Source organism: Thermobia domestica, chromosome 11, assembly GCF_964235325.1.
Source record: "Thermobia domestica chromosome 11, izTheDome1.hap1.1, whole genome shotgun sequence".
Taxonomy (NCBI): domain Eukaryota; kingdom Metazoa; phylum Arthropoda; class Insecta; order Zygentoma; family Lepismatidae; genus Thermobia; species Thermobia domestica.
The window spans coordinates 212,218,091-212,234,876 of NC_137464.1; the positions used below are offsets into that span (position 1 = coordinate 212,218,091).

The 16,786-nt window shown below is 33.9% G+C and overlaps 1 protein-coding gene across 2 annotated transcripts in view; it reads right to left on the reverse strand.

The window, feature by feature from the left end:
- rempA (intraflagellar transport protein rempA) overlaps window positions 1-16,786 on the reverse strand; it is a 96,856-nt gene that overhangs the window by 40,279 nt on the left and 39,791 nt on the right. For both annotated transcript variants that reach the window (XM_081731577.1, XM_081731575.1), the window contains 3 exons: window positions 11,468-11,687; window positions 5,502-5,619; window positions 4,295-4,464 (listed from right to left, as the gene is read on the reverse strand). In XM_081731577.1, coding sequence (XP_081587703.1) covers window positions 4,295-4,464; window positions 5,502-5,619; window positions 11,468-11,687 — 508 coding nt within the window. The remainder of the gene's footprint in view (window positions 1-4,294; window positions 4,465-5,501; window positions 5,620-11,467; window positions 11,688-16,786) is intronic.

Here is a 16,786-nt window from a genome sequence, read left to right on the forward strand (position 1 = left end):
CACAACACAAAGAAAAATGTTACTATTATTTTTCCTATAATTCAGCATATTCGAAATACTGAATACATTCCCTTTACGGAGGGCAAAGGCTTGATATCTATATCTCATTTCATTTAACAATATTCATTTAGTTATCCGCAAGACCGTGCATGACATTAATAACAAAGCAATACAAAAACTACCTAAATAATCTAATCTAACCTAACCTATAACTATCCTACTCCTATCTCATCTAGTACGAATATTGAAACCACATTTCATATTTAAGAGGGCGGATAACTTACACACATTATATATATATATATATATATATATATATATATATATATATATATATTCACACCATACGAAATTCACACAATAATAAAAGAAATCAGACACATAAATAAATTGCACGCTGGAGTTGCCTCAACATCTATTTACGCTATCAGGAATAACAAATTTATTTTTTTCAATAGTTTCTCGAAAGTATGCAAATGAGGTTTTGATTATGCAGCATAATTCAATTTCTGTGGAATTTTGAATTTATATGTTAACAGTATCACAACAACAACGCTCATGAAAGAAAAAAAAATCCTAACTTAAAGTGACTATGGAATTAGTACCGTCAACAGTATTAATATATATATATATATCAAATAACATGCTTTTAAGATGTCAACATCAGGACGATGTGCAGAGCTTTCACTATTTGGTCTCATAGCAGCAACTAATTATAAGACTCGAAGTTCATGACTATTAGATTTTGTCATTACTCATTTCCTTCCCCTCTAAAGACCGTCTGAGCTTGTGTGACTTAGCGATACGCTTAACAACTCTTCATCATCATCACATACATAATGGAGAAATGATTATTGTCCCTGATTAACAATTTTGAATTTAGTCATCAAAACAATGTCACTGATACCCCAAAGTCACTAATACTCCAAAGGGTTTACCCAAAGTCACTAATACTCCAAAGGGTTTAAAGAGAATTTCTCATGCAACTTCTAGAGGTCAACAAAATGGAGGATACGGTCACTAACCTGTATCCTGAGATGCTCACACAGTACTAAAATTTACCACCTGGTTGACTGTCTGGTTGGTTCCAATATTACCTGAGCATCCTCCTTGTTTTCAAATTACCTTGAATAGCACCAAGGAAAACATCTTGGACGGCTTCCATCTCTTTTAATCAACCTCCAGTTGAATTGCCATGTTAAAGGTAGGCCGTCCCCAGAAGAAACCTTTTTCGTCACAATTAATATCTCACAAGAGCCCTATTTTGCCTAATTATGTGCCAGGTTGGCCAAATTTCAGGTTTTGACAGGTTTTACGGTCCAAAATTTCCTTTTAGATGCACATTTCCTTTTTATATTTTAGCAGGGCTCTTGGGCTCTTTTCCTGTTATATTGTATATAGGATCTTCTGTCCACCTCACACACCCCCTCTTGACAACACTAGATTTAACTATAATAAGTATTGATATTTAATTTTTATGGCTCGTAAAATATAAAATCAGTTTTAACAAAAAGAAAAGAGAATTTATTTATTTATTTCCGCATATTCCATTATTCTTTTTCTTCTATATTGAGTATTTAATGTGGCTATTCCCACTTTGAGACATAACAACATGGCAGACATTTGTTTACATCTCAGAAAGACGCACAATTCGTGCAAGGTCAGGCTTCAAAACCGCAGAACAGGTAAGCTACCATGAAACACATTAAGGTGTTCGTACTTTTATAAGAATAATGGCAATTATGCTAAATATAATTTGAATCTCTATAAATATAAACAACAAATTCTATCTTTCTTCCGGTCAAACATTAGGCCTAAAATTATGTAAACAAAAATAACCTATAACGTTTTTTCGTACATTAATGCCGAAGAACTTTTGGATTTACAACAATTTCATTATTATTGACTACAATCGCAACAATAAATAATTTATCTCATTTTATCGTAGTACAATTCCGTAGTATTAATAATATAAACATAGCGAGTGCAAAGCACATAATCTGAGTTGTCATGCTACATTACTTACGTTATGTAGCTATCAATGTCATATTGTCGGTACTGATTTACAATATGCTAGTCAGCAGTAATACATATTATAATAAAAATAACCTACCGATAAAATGTACAAGGAATACTGTAATATAGAATTTTATCTAATGTTACCGGTAGTGAAAAACATACCGTAACATCCTAAGGAAGCTAGCAGTATGAATAGAAAAAGTGATCGTCGGAAACAATTGTAAATTACAATGAACACGACGTCATTGTGTGTTCAGCGATCCTTTCCTCCTTTTCTTTTTAAAAAAAAAGAAAAAAGTAAAAATAAATTCACTAATTGTCGCGGAATTAACAATAAATATCTTTTAAAAAATGGATAAAAAAAGAGAAAAAGGTATAACAGATCACTTCTTTGAAACAAGGAACGCTTTGTATCAAAGAACATTCAAATAATTCAGTAATGAAGTTTGTGGTAACTTTAAATAGACAAGAATGGGGGGGAAAAAAATAAAAAGAAATTAAAAATTATAAGTTTTCACTATTTATTGAAGGCATCACATATAGAAGACGAGTTTTCTGCCAACTTACATATCTTGTATAAAGGGTAAACAAATACATAATTTAGAATACACACGTGCCCAAAGCCGTTGTTAATTAATGTAACTTCTGCACTCATTAAAAAAAATTCATTCAAGAACAACCTTATTAGTTTGAGTTTATAAACATCTTTGTTCGCTTTTATTTTGTGCTGTTATTTGTAAATATGTGTTAATTTTATTCCACGTATTTCTCACGTAATGGGTGGAAGTTTTTCGTGAATTTTTAAAGGTATCAAGTGAGTTTCATTTTATTATTCTTTAGCCTCCTAAGTGCTTCAGTATTAATATGTGAACTTTTTGTTGTTAATTTAAACTATTTGTTATCCAAATGACATAAAGAAAGGAAAAAAAAAAGCTAAGTGATATTTTAAGATGTATGAGCAAATTGGAAAGTTTCATAGCGTGCTACACCATCATTTCACGAGTACAAATCAGCAATTGACAAAGTGTATTTTCACTGCTCTTCTTCACTGAGTCCATTTGTTTGTATTTCATTGGTGTTTTTATTTCGTTTGTTCTTATTTTTATTCTCCGTGAACAAGGCTCCAGGAATAAGCTGAAAGCTTAGAAGTGCAAGCAATTGTCAGAAATCAAAATCTAAAATATGTGAGATGATTATAAGCAATTTAGAAGTTGGAAAACCTAACAGTGATTTTTTGACCTAAAACGGTTATCATTTTTGACAATTTACCAAATTATTTGTTCAACATATTACATGAATTCTTAAATGAAGAGACATTCGGTTTCTTTTTGGATTTTACAAATCTTGAAGTTATATTAGTGCCTTGTTTACGTACGGAGAGGAAGCTAAATTAACGTAGTAGTCTATATCAAATAACTGAACTTGTATAACACCTTATAAATTTAACATACTAACCTTATGTGTTCCAGAGTGATGATGAGAATATTTATTCTTGAACTTCTCAGCAATATTTTTGGCGTAAATCTCGAACGCCTTTCATTGGAATGTTGTAAGTTAAATTTTCACCGAATTAATTATTCACATTTTTATATAGCATTTCAGTAGCATTCGTTAATATATTACAATTCTTCAAACAGTAACAAGAGGTAAGTAGCTTATATCCCTAAGATCTGTCATGTTATTTCAGGAGATTCATGATCCTCTTACGCCACTCAGACATGGTTCTGAAGTATTACAAATCATAATAATAATACTATGAATGACACTCAAAAACACCAAGTCCAAAATATCTTCTCAAGTTGTTTTAAACTTCGCCTACTTTGGGGTTCGTCTGTGATACGTACTGTTTATGATTTGTATTTGAGTCGCTCAGATGCCAAACCGATTAACTCCATCAAACGAGATTTTTCAGTACTGAGCATTTTAGTAACTTGGATACAATGTATTTAAATGAGACTGATCAGAACGTTTACGCATTTTAGTGGCAAATTATTAAACTATAGAGTTAATCAATTTTGCCTCTGAAAAGAATGTATCTTTTCCAAGTCAAAAATGTGTAGAACTAAAGAGTTAATCGGTTTGGCTTCTGAACGCCTCATTTGATTCTTTGTAAGGCATGACGTCATAATTTAGAACAGGTCTTACCAGTGACTTTTCTAACTTTCGGTATTTTATTTATTTATTTATTTATTTATTTTTAAAGAATCAACTCATACTTCTTAATGGAATAAACTCATACTTTTAAATAAAGTACAGTATAAAATCAAGTCTTTACCTCTCAGTTACTACGACATCATGAGATTCCCTAGAGCTAACAGAAACTGCTGAATTCGGCGGGACTTTAAGTTCCTCTTCATCAAGTTTTCCTGAAGCAAAATTGAAGTACATGATCGTGTCTGTTTCTATATCCCATAAAAACAACTTCGGATCCGGAAGTAAATTTGCCTGGAAAACGAAACAAAAGTCAAAATCGAAATTAGCACATAAAGCAAATTATAAATGTTCATTATGATAGGAAGGTGAAGTTCAGAAAAATAAAATTAAAAAAAAAGAAAAAGAAAAAGAAAATAAAAAAAACTCGCCTGTAAGCTTTCTGATCTTTCAATTATGATTCTATATGTCAGCTCATGTGATTACCCACCATTCAGGGGCGGTGGAATAATACTAGAAAAAAAGATATTGGCGAGTAGTGTCCATATTCCTTTTACCTTGTCCTCCACCGTTCCTGAATGATGATTTATGTCATAAGCTGAACCATGCAGGATTTTACAGTTTTACTTGGAACTCTGAAAGGTTTAATCAACAGCTTTTCCTTTCCATATGGTAAACGCATTTGTTGAAAACAGTTACACTTCCTTGTTCGGTAACACGATAAAAATTTACATTCTATTATGCCTATCACAGAATACATTAAGGACACAATCATTACACAAAATAATCTCACTGCCCTCTGTAATACATATTTGTACACTTTCTATATTTCGGCTGTAGTCTGTAATCTTATTCTATGTTCAAAAAGCAGAAAGTATCACAAGAAACAAGATACTTTTACCCTTGTCAGTAACGATATGTGCTTCTTAATAAGCACACATCACTGAGAGGGATAAGAATAATCTACTTTTCGAAATGTAACATGACTACTTTCTTTTCTTTTTTATCCTTTTCTTGGAGAATACCCAAAATAAGGTCAGGTACGATTTAGTTTATATAATTAGCTTACTAGAGAAGGAAAAAAAAATACCTTATACAGGTCTTACTAACTTCAGACTGAATTAAAAAAAGGAATAATACTATATTTAAAGTGGGATTCGAACCCACGACTACGCACACAGAAAGCATACACTTTGGCCGTGAAGGGGCACCTATAACACTTCTGAAAGATAACTAAACAGTACACCAGTACGTTCTTTTACTTACAAATAAATGATAGTTTAACACATTACATTATATGTAGGTAGTTTCCTTACATAATATCCACTAACCTGAGCTACTGTTATTGAAACCTTCGTCCCAGTGCAATTACTGCCGGCATGTATTACCTCACCAAAATCTGAGATAACATCTGTAAGATTCTTTGGATTTGAGTGTGGTTTGGCTTCACTGCAATAAAAAGTGAAAGCAACAACATAATATAAAAATATGTTATAAGCTCAATTATAGATTTAAATTTTCCAAATAATAAACTAAACAAAACTAAAATGCCTCAATCAGATGGCATACATTCAACTACGTGATGTGTGATTAACACATTCACTTTCGACTTATTTCTGGCTTTCTATATGGGAGTTTACTTCTCAACTGCTTAATTTATTTGAAATTTGATTTTAAGTAAGATATCCCACGATTATGCCCCCTTAGGTTAAAGAAAACGGATGATTCATGGAAGTGAATTATTATGTAATTAAATTTTTGTGCTTTTACCGGAAATCGAACCTGGGACCGTGCGCACCTAAAACACAAGCGCTAACCATTAGATCAGTGAGGAGAGCTGTTTAATTTTTTGTTGCTCTATTCAGATGAACTGTGAAACCATTTTACACTGAAAGTAATTAGTGAAACATCGACCAAAACCCACATATATTTAGGATAACATCTCCGTCTCTGCTTGCTGGGTTGACAAAAAAACATTAACTATGGTAGTCGAGAGCAAGGTGTGAAGTCCTGAGATCTCTCAATTACGAAGCAAGAGCGCTAACTCTCGCTCACTTACTCTCGTTCGTTAAGCATCCGAGAAATTCAAGTAGCTCCCCAACTGCCTCACGATTCTATTTAACACCCAAATTTCTTACTCTACTGCAAATCAAACGGAAGGCTGCGGTGGCTAGTGGGAAAGCACTCACTTCTGGTGCGTGTAATCCCTGGCTCGATTTCAATTCGTGCCAAGTGAGATTCGTGGTGAAAAAGAAACACTATGTGCATGGGTTTTCTCGGGATATTCTCGTTTCCTCCTATTTTATTCATTCCACCATTCCATCATCATCACCATCTCCCTTGGCCTCGGAGCATAACGTAAGACGTTTAAGTTTAAAAAAAGAAAGAAAGAAAGGAAAAAGAAAATAATATCCGAACAATTCACAAGTAAACATATTGTCGTACATCGGTATAACTTTTTTTTTTTAATTTCAAAATTCAAGTAGATTGATACAGTGAATCATTGATAAATTAAAAATAACATAAAAGGTAAAAGTAAAGATACATCTCCCTTCCATTCGAGACAAGCCAATGAGGTACACGAGCAATATGGAGGTAAGGCTTCACATTTATTCAACTTCAGCACGTGCAGTAGGTATGATGTTATCAGCACTACGAAAATGAAATGAAATCTTTGAGTTTTACGTCCCACGGTTATGCCGGTTAGGCTAAAGGAGACGGTGATGATGAAGAACGAATGAAATGGTGGAATGAAGAAAGTGGGAGGAAACGGGAGAACCCCGAGAAAACCCACCACAAAGTTCACGTGGCGGGGGCTGGGATCGAACCCGGGACCCCAAGCACCAGAGGTGAACGCTCTACCACTGAGCCACCGCGGCCCTATCAGCACTACGTTCCGACTGGATTTACCCTCCAGGTACACATTTTATAGAGGGCTGGACGAACCTTTGAATCGCATTGTAATGGAGATAGATAGAGAAATAAACCCTGAGGATCGAACCTGGTCGGTAGGCAGATGCCTTACCGACCTTGCCACCAGCCTCTACTAATACGAGTACAAAACTGTCGGTTTAAAAAAAGAAGAAGAAGAAAAAGGAAACTACATCTATGATAAAGCAATCACTGGATCTTAGAAATAACGTTACTTACTACATAAATGGAAATCACTGTGACAATTTATAACCTGACACATCTTTATACTAGCAATGTTTTCTGCACTTCTGGAACATGCATATTAAGGGCGTTTAAGATCTTGCCTCTGCTTGCGTTCTTTTGAGCTCTTCACTAATATTAATCCCAGTTCTTACAATTTTAGTGAATAACTTCAAGACAATCAAGAATATACAAAATGTAAAATGAGGTGACGCACGAAAACACACAAAAATAATTAATTCTCGTAAAATGCACTAATCAACTCACGAAACAATACTCTTAATGATTCAGATTCATGTACAGAGTACGCCAATAACAATAACATTAGCTATGCACTTACATGTCACTTTATTTCTTGAAGATGACATCAGAAAAATGTGCCTCATCTCACCATACACATTATGATGCAAGTATGTTTTAGAAATTCACTGGAATGTTCAGTTTATTACGTCTTGAGGAACGCCAGTAAGACTTTCTTTAACCCTCAGTTTCAGTTCAATGATGTTTGCTGGACATGAACTATATTCTTTACTTTCGAGATGTCCCCATAGATTTGCCACAGAGAGAAATCATACACACTGATTTCTGGGGATCTCCGAGGCCATAGAATGTCATCGCTCTGTAACACGACGGGTAGCCGCTCAAAGTATATATAAATAAGCTTGATATATGAGCACTGTCCTCAAGCACAGTTTAGTGACTCGGCGGAGTCATGAAACGTACCCAGACACAAGTAGAAAATAACAGATTGCAAAAAGGTAAAAGTAATGAGCAAGGTTGTTGAAACATTATTACGGATAAAAGGCATCTGCTAGGACTTAGTTTAATTAACACAAAGGTTTCAGGAAAAGCTTCCAGGAAGCTTTAGGCTACATAAATAGTCTTTTGTAATTAAAAAAATATAATAAAATAATTAAAAGTTGTTGATGAAGTAAATCCAAATGTCGGCCCATGGAATCGAACCAGGATCCTCAGACGTAGAATATCGTTACAGTTCTTAACAAATGCTCTCACAGCGAGTACACGTTCCGCACAACTTCAATGCTTCATTATTACTAAATGGCAAAGTCTTTTCAATGTTGTCATCGGTACCAAACAAATGCCGGCCATTCACTGTTGCTAATTCTAGATTCAAAATTTCCCGTTTCCCAGCACCACCCTTTGCAAAATGGTATTACATAACCAATAACTCTTTTCAAACTTCTACTTATTATTGGCCAAAACTTTGTGCATAGTTTAAGCGTCATAATTGTTGGACATCAAAATTTATACGGTATGCGAACGGTCTTTAAAATAATTATTAGTTCACACAATACCACTTTACAGATACTACAGTATATCCGTAAAGTTGCATAACCCAAAGTTTGATTGCGTATATCTTTAGAACCAAAAACGATAGACCTGAGACTTGAAACAAATGTAAACGTGTTCTATGTAGATATTTTCGAGATCATGACCAATGTTGGAATTTGTAACGTTTTTGTGTAGTAACGAAAGGAAGTACCGAAAGTGTAAAATAATTTTAAAAAATGTACAAAATGAAGAAAATCAACATTTATCCATTGAAAATGTGACAAAGTTGATGCAGTATTGCCATGTAAAAAGGACATTTAATGCAAGTCCTTTTTTTTTTTTTTTTTTTTTATACAGAAACGTGGCTCCTGCCAACACTTTGTCGTAAAATTGCTGCAACAGGTGTGTTTTAGGTTAATTAATGATAAGCAATGAGAACTTGCACATAATTGATAACCTGAGTTTTTATGCAAAAATTTGCTATAAGAAATTACCTACAGCTGGCAAGGTTGGAATCTTCGTCAAAGTGTTCGAAGTGGCTGCATTACAGCAAATATTCGAAGTGGCTGCCGCGTTCTTGTAAGCACAAATTTACACGCTTCACCATGTTTCTTGACACCTTTTTAAGAGTGTTCCTCGTGATTGATTGAATTTCTGTTTCAATGTTTTTCTTCAGTTACTCAATGATCCTGGAGTTATTCCTGTACATCACATTTTTTATTTATCGACACACCTCACAGCAAACATTAAAACTCTCAATACAACGACGTTCGCCAGATCACTGTTAATCTGCCTCCACTGCGTGTCACTGATCCAAGGATTTCAGAGTTGCCAGCTGTAGGTGAGTATTTTTTTATCGCAAATTTTTGCATAAAAACTCAGGTTCTCAATTATGTGCAATTTCTCATTGCTAGGTACGAAACTTTTTCGCAACATTTTTGATATTTTGTAGCATTAATTATCACAATTTTCGCATTTAGTTTTTAAATGTAACACAAGTTCATTTTTATTAATATGGTACTTGTAAACAGTATATTTTTGGTACGTAAGGTATAAAAATGAGGATATACCTTAACTAGGTGCACATTTTAGCTAATGTATTCACTGAAATATAGAAATTAATGCAAAATTTTAAACACTTCCTCTAACCTCATCTTTAGTTAAAGGATAACATGCAGTAAGACATTACCAATTCTTCTTTTAAGTTTGTTCTCCTGTCAGTAACAATCATATTATACTTGGAAAAGAATCTCTCACAGCATCAACACTCGAGACTGGCAACCATATTGAACGTAACGAGCTGACTGCAAATGACCTGTGGTTAATTTTAAACTGTTTAACAATGACACGATGTCAAATTTCTTATCCTCACTTTTGAGAATTTTAATAACTTTACTTTTAAATTCACCGTAAACAACCAACAGATTATGAAGATTTTCACCACAAAACACAGTCAACGCTTTAAACAACAGTTCAGTTTTGCTGATGTCTACATCTTTATGAAGAGAAACAGTTTCTGGATCAAATACCTCGCAAAGATTTCGTAAACTCTCCACACAGAATTGTCGTCACTTGCTTGAGTGTAATTTTGCAGTTTCATCAATACCTTTGACACGCAGTTTTCAACTTTACTTCAACTTCAGCCTGGTGAAAAGCACCATCCTTTTTAATTAACTCTGCAACAGCACACCCAAATTTTCCTGCTTGAGCTAACTCTAATTTATTTTGCAAGTTTTCGTTTTCCCGACAATAATGTGAGCATAAGGGTCCCGGCTATCCTTAGTGACGCATAAAGAGGCGTTGAAAATCCCAGAAAGTGACATCACGCCATGCAAGTTTACGGATTTTATGGAGAATTTAATTTAGCGTCGTGCACATTTTCGGTAAAATGAAACAATTCTTAAGTTAAATAATATTGGAAATGCGCTTTTTAGTTATTATTAGCAATAATTAGCAAGAATTTCACTTTTTTGATTTTATTCGCATTTATCACAAGTAATGCCGAATTTCATAAAAATTCGCGATAATATAAACGTGATTTCTGGCTCTGTAACGAGAAGTTTGAGGTTTCCTGAAACATATACGCGTTTTCTTGACGTTTCGCACATATCGCATTTGCGAAAAAGTTTCGTATCTACTCATTGCTTATCATTAATTAACCTAAAACACACCGGTTGCAGTAATTTTACAAGTGTTGGCAGGGTCCGCGTTTCTGTCAAAAAACACCTATTTTACGGACTTGCATTAAAAAAGCCTTTTTTACATGGCAACACTGCATCAACTTTGTCACATTTTCGCACCAATCGAAAAATATTGATGCATACTACACATATACACAGGGATTTACCCATAGGAAATCAGTTTTTGCAACTGAATATTGATTTTCTTTATTTTGTACATTTTTTATTTTACACTTTCGGTACTTTCTTTCGTTACTACGCAAAAACGTTACAAATTCCAACATTGGTCATGAGCCCGAAAATATCTACATAGAACACGCTTACATTTGTTTCGAGTCTTAGGTCTTTACCGTTTTTGGTTCAAAAGATATACGCAAACTTTGGGTTATGTAACTTTACGGACACACTGTACATGATTCACTTTCTATTTTTTTGATATTCTTCGTTGTCTTTTAAGTTATTCACCTAAGTTCAAAAAAGTGGGACTAAGCTTAATGAAGACCCTTAACTTTATTTATATTTTTATGCTTAAAAATCTGTTTGCATCAAATAATATAATGAAAACTAACGAAATAAAACTTAAAGCAAGACGAAAATGCAGATCTGGGCAGTTACCACACAGCTTTTCAATCCATTCTTTCACAGCTATCATAAGGTATCCAAATGCTTACCGTCTTGACAGGTCCCAAAGTTTAATAATTCCAAATTCCGTGGCAACAGTCAAATATGATGCACACAAATCCATACAAATTGGTCTTCCTTCACTTTCAAGAAAATTCAACGTTTGTTTGATTGTTCCTTGAAACGTTCGTACTTGTATTTTATCGCCTTCAATTATAAACAAACTATGTTCATGCATTACAACTTTTTCACAATCGCACTGAAAAGTTCCTGCAAAAGAAAATAAGGACAATCCTTTTTACTTACAATGTGCACTACTAAAACAATTACAATTCATTTTACTTACTATGTGCACTACTAAAACACACACACAAAAGTACAAAGCTCAATAATGTATTAGTATGAGTTAGTTCTAATTCAAAATACTTAAGTGATATAGCGTAAAGATTGTTATTTTCGTCTTGCATCACGCCACGACTGGATATTGGTGCTACCTAATACGTCAACAATCACCCCTGCAGAGCTGGAATTCCCCCACCTTCCTGTTCCAGAATACAGAACCCACCAAACCTTCTGTGTAAATATCCTTAAAATTCTTTTTCTACTCTTCCACGTTCCTCAGAAAGAGACGGGAAGACATTTATATTATCATTCTGTAAGCAAAGCGGTTTCTTCTTCTGTCTATAATGCCCTACTTCATTCCGTTTCCAATACACTTATCTTTAACTTAGAGAATGTAACGCTTATCTTTAACTTGGAGAATGCATTGGCGTCCAAATTGGAAGTGAGTGCACTACTTCGTTTTTCGAACAGCAATTTATCGGTAAATGCCCGAGGCAGTGATGAAAATTTTCCGGAAATTTTTGAAACAGAAAAGTTTCCAGAAAATTTTCCGGAAAATTTTCCGATTCATAAAAATATACTCATCTTATTCCTACATCGTTGTTTAGCCGTGATGTGAGGTGGAAAATTTTCTTCTATATTTTTCTGGAAAATTTTCCGTTCTTAACAAATATTAGTGATCAAGTAACAATTCCTCAGTATTCATAAAATCGATTGAATTCATGTATAGAAATGTTAAAAGTGTAAGATCATTTAAAGAATCTTAAAATTTTCATGGCTCAGAAAATTTTCCGTACTATGTAGGAACATGGGAAACAACTTTTCATGAATCGAGAAATTGTCTATCCTGTACAGTGATGAAAATTTTCCAGAAAATTTTGAAACGGAAAATTTTCCGATTCATAAAAGCATACTCCATTTATTCCTACATCGTTGTTTAGCCGTGATGTGAGGTGAAAAATTTTCAATTTTTCCGGAAAATTTTCGATTCTTAACAAATGTCAGTGATCAAGTAACAGTTCCTCAGTATTCATAAAATTGATTGAAATCATGTATAAAAATGTTAAAAAGTGAAAGATCATTTAAAGAATCTGAAAATTTTCATGGCTCAGAAAATTTTCCGTACTATGTAGGAACAAATGAAACAGTTTTTCATGAATTGAAATATTTCTGTCTTGTATGGAAAAATTGAAGAATTTTTATGAGTCGGAAAATTTTCATCATTTTAAAGCAAAAAGTAAAACAACTTTTTGTGAATCGAAAAATTTTATTTCTCTGTAGAAACAAGCGAAATGATTTTTTATAGATCGGAAAATTTTCATCACGATGTAGAAACAAGTGGAAAAAACTTTTCATAGTCCGGAGAATTTTGGATATTATGTATAGTGATCTTTGGTGGAAACTTTTCCACTATATTTAACTGCACATTCAGCTATAAAATTCAATTCCTGTACAGGAAAGTTAGACAGCAACAAATTATCATTTTCCAATTACCTTTCGGAAACCAGAAAATTTTCTCGATTTTTGGGTAGTCAAAAATTTACAGTAGGCACTTAACATTATATATACTTATTTATAAATGTTGCAGTATGTAAATCTATAAAAGTAGTAAAGGTATGAAAAAGCCGTCTTATGCGTATTAAACTGACGAAATGTAATATTGTAAGATCAAAGGTGGATTCTGAGGGAAGAACGCATTGAAGTTTTTGAAACATTCTTGAAATGAAGAATCGTTAGATTTTCACTTCTTGAAACTTTTTACGACAATATTTATTACCAATAAATTTTACGGCTGAACAACGATGTAGGAATAAATAAGTGGAGTATGTTTTTATGAATCGGAAAATATTCATGACTTTTAACAGATTGAAATTTTAAATAATAGAATGGGATATATGTACTCTACAAACTCGATGTATGTTCTCTGCACTTTGCATACACACACACACACACACAGAGAGAGAGAGAGAGAGAGAGAGAGAAAGAGACAGAGAAGTTGAATTGAGTTGATTTTTAGTTTAACGTTCCTTTCAGCAGCGAGACTATATAAGACGGGACCAACTAATTAACGTGGAATACGAACTACATGAGCTCCTGCTGAGAATCGAAGCCAGGTCTTACATGCCAAAGGCGCGTATGCTAACCGCTTAGCAATGAAGGAGCTCGCAGAAGAAGAGAGAGTAGAAACACTGTGTAAAATTTTACTTCCCAACTTGAAATATTAGAAAATTTTCCGTTTCCTGAAAGCTAATTGGAAAATAATAATTTGTTGCTGACTAACTTTCCTTTACAGAAATTCAATTTTGTAGCTCTATATGCAGTTAAATATAGTGGAAAATTTTCCACCTAACATCACTATACATAATATCCAAAATTCTCCGGATTATGAAAAGTTTCTTCCACTTGTTTCTACATCGTGATGAAAATTTTCCGATCTATGAAAATTCCTTTCACTTGTTTCTACAGAGCAATAAAACTTTCCGATTCACAAAAAGTTTTACTTTTTGCTTCAAAATAATGAAAATTTTCCGACTCATAAAAAGTTCTTCAATTTTTCCATAAGAGAAAATATTTCGATTTATGAAAAACTGTTTTATTTGTTCTTACATAGTACTGAAAATTGTCTGAGCCATGAAAAGTTTCAGATTCTTTAAACGAACTTTCACTTTTTAACATTTCTATACATGAATTCAACCAATTTTATGATTGCTGAGGAATTGTTACTTGATTACTGATATTTTTTAGAACGGAAAATTTTCCGGAAAAATATAGCGGAAAATTTTCTACCTCACATCACTAGCCCGAGGGGTATGGTGAAAATGCAGTATCGTGTCATGCTTTCGCAATGTTTGAGAACGTACAGATATTAACGAGGCTTATCGCAAGGAAAGACCATAATATTCAACAAAACCTGAGATTGTTGCTCGCGTGAATAAATTCATTCTTGCAAACAGACGTGTAACAGTAGACGAAATCTCAAATGAAGTGGATATTTCACATACAAGTGTGCATACGATTATTGCCGAACATCTTTAATTCCATAAAATTTGTGCGTAACGGGAAGCATTTTGACAGTGCTTATGCATTTTTGAGTTATCAATAGGAAAGAAATGAGTTTTGGACACAATGTGATAGACGACGAGACTTAAGTTTATGATTTCTCACCTGAAATGAAATGAATCGTAGTTCCCTCGAGTGAACACACTCCACTCCCCCGAATCGAAAAAAAAAAAAAAAAAAGGCCGAATACTTCCGTTTGTGGAGATGATGCTCAGGTGAATGTTTTCGATAGAGAAGATGTGGTGCGGAGGATGCTACAATTAATGAATCGTCTTATTGTGAAACCTTTAAAAGATTGCGAAAATCACTTAAAGTTCGACGACAAAGTAAATTTTCGAAAGATGTTGAGCTCCTGAATGACAATGCGAGACCGCAAGTGGCTAAACTAACGAGCGATCTTCTGCGTAAGTTTTAGTGGGAAGTGTAAGATCATATACCTTACATCCCTTACAGCCCAAATCTTTCACCTTGTGATTTCTGTTATCGGTCCCATGAAAAAACTTTCAACGCGACGATGTAACTCGAATGACGAGGTGAAAGCCGTAACCCAACAGTGAGTACGGGATGTTGGACTGGAATTCTTCGCAGAAGAAATACAAAAACCTGTGAAACGCCTCAGGAAATGTTTAAATAAGAAAAGGAACTTCTGTATGGAACTTTTGTGCAAATAGAAGTATTGTAAACATTCGCTCCTGTATTGTTTTCTCAAGCAGTGCAAAGAACTAACATTTTGACTGATCTTATTATAATAATAATAATAATAATAATAATAATAATAATAATAATAATAATAATAATAATAATAATAATAATAATAATAATAATAATAATAATAGTAATAATAATAATAATAATAATAATAATAATAATAATAATAATAATAATAATAATACAGAACAAATGTGAAATTAAACTTGCTAAAGATAATCAGAAAATGTTTAAAAGGTACTGATTTTCGCAAAAATGCAAATTACGAGTTGTGATCAAAAAAATACGGTGAATAATTTTATTAGAAACAAAGTAATAAGCTTATATGAAACTTGATCTAATCTTCTTCCAAGCACTGTCCTTGGCTAGCAATGTACTTATCCCAACGTTAAATACATGACTGGAAACATTTCTGGAAAGCTTCGTTTGGAAGGGCGTTCAGCTACTCTGTCGTAGCCCTCTCAATGTCAGGAATAGTGTCAAAACGTTTTCCTTTAAGCACGGTTTTAACATTTGGGAAGAGCCATACGTCGCATAGAGCGCAGCGCATGTGAACAGGCAGGAACATTTTTTCCGGCCAAAATCTCGTGGATCAAAAGCAAGTGTGACAGGGAGCGTTTTCGTGGTGAAAAAGGAAGCCATTGCTCATTTAATCGGCGGCTAAAGTGCTTTTCACGAACCCATACAAGATGTTTAGTTCTTCGGAAATCTCTCAAATAGTCATTCGCCTGTCTGAACAAGTCATTTATCAGGGTGTCTACTAAAATTCCAAAATGAAATTTCGTGACTTTTTCGTGACCTTTTCTTTCCCAAACCATAAAATTTAGTCACATTCTCAAGAGCTAATTTGGGTGCTAGTTGAGCCGAATTTTTATGCATGCGATAAAAGCGTGCTTTGCTCGCGATTTGGTAGCATCTGAAGACGACCATAGCCATTTTTGGTGGTGAGTTTTGACGTTTTATAGAACAAAATTTTCCAGTCTATACTTATATTTGTACAGATAAAAAAAAAAAAAAAAAATCGTGACCCAAAAGCTAAATTTCTTGACTTTCATGACCGTTTTCTGATTTCGTGACTTTTTCATGACTTTCGTGACTTTCGTGACCGATAGACGCCCTGTTAGAGCAAAACTTAATGTTCGCGCGACAGACACTGTTAACACGTCCTCACTCTTCTGCCTCTGGTGGGAAGCCAACTAACATGTCACAACTCGTTCGAAGTCGACATGGTTCAACCTCAACAGTGACTGTATCAAAGG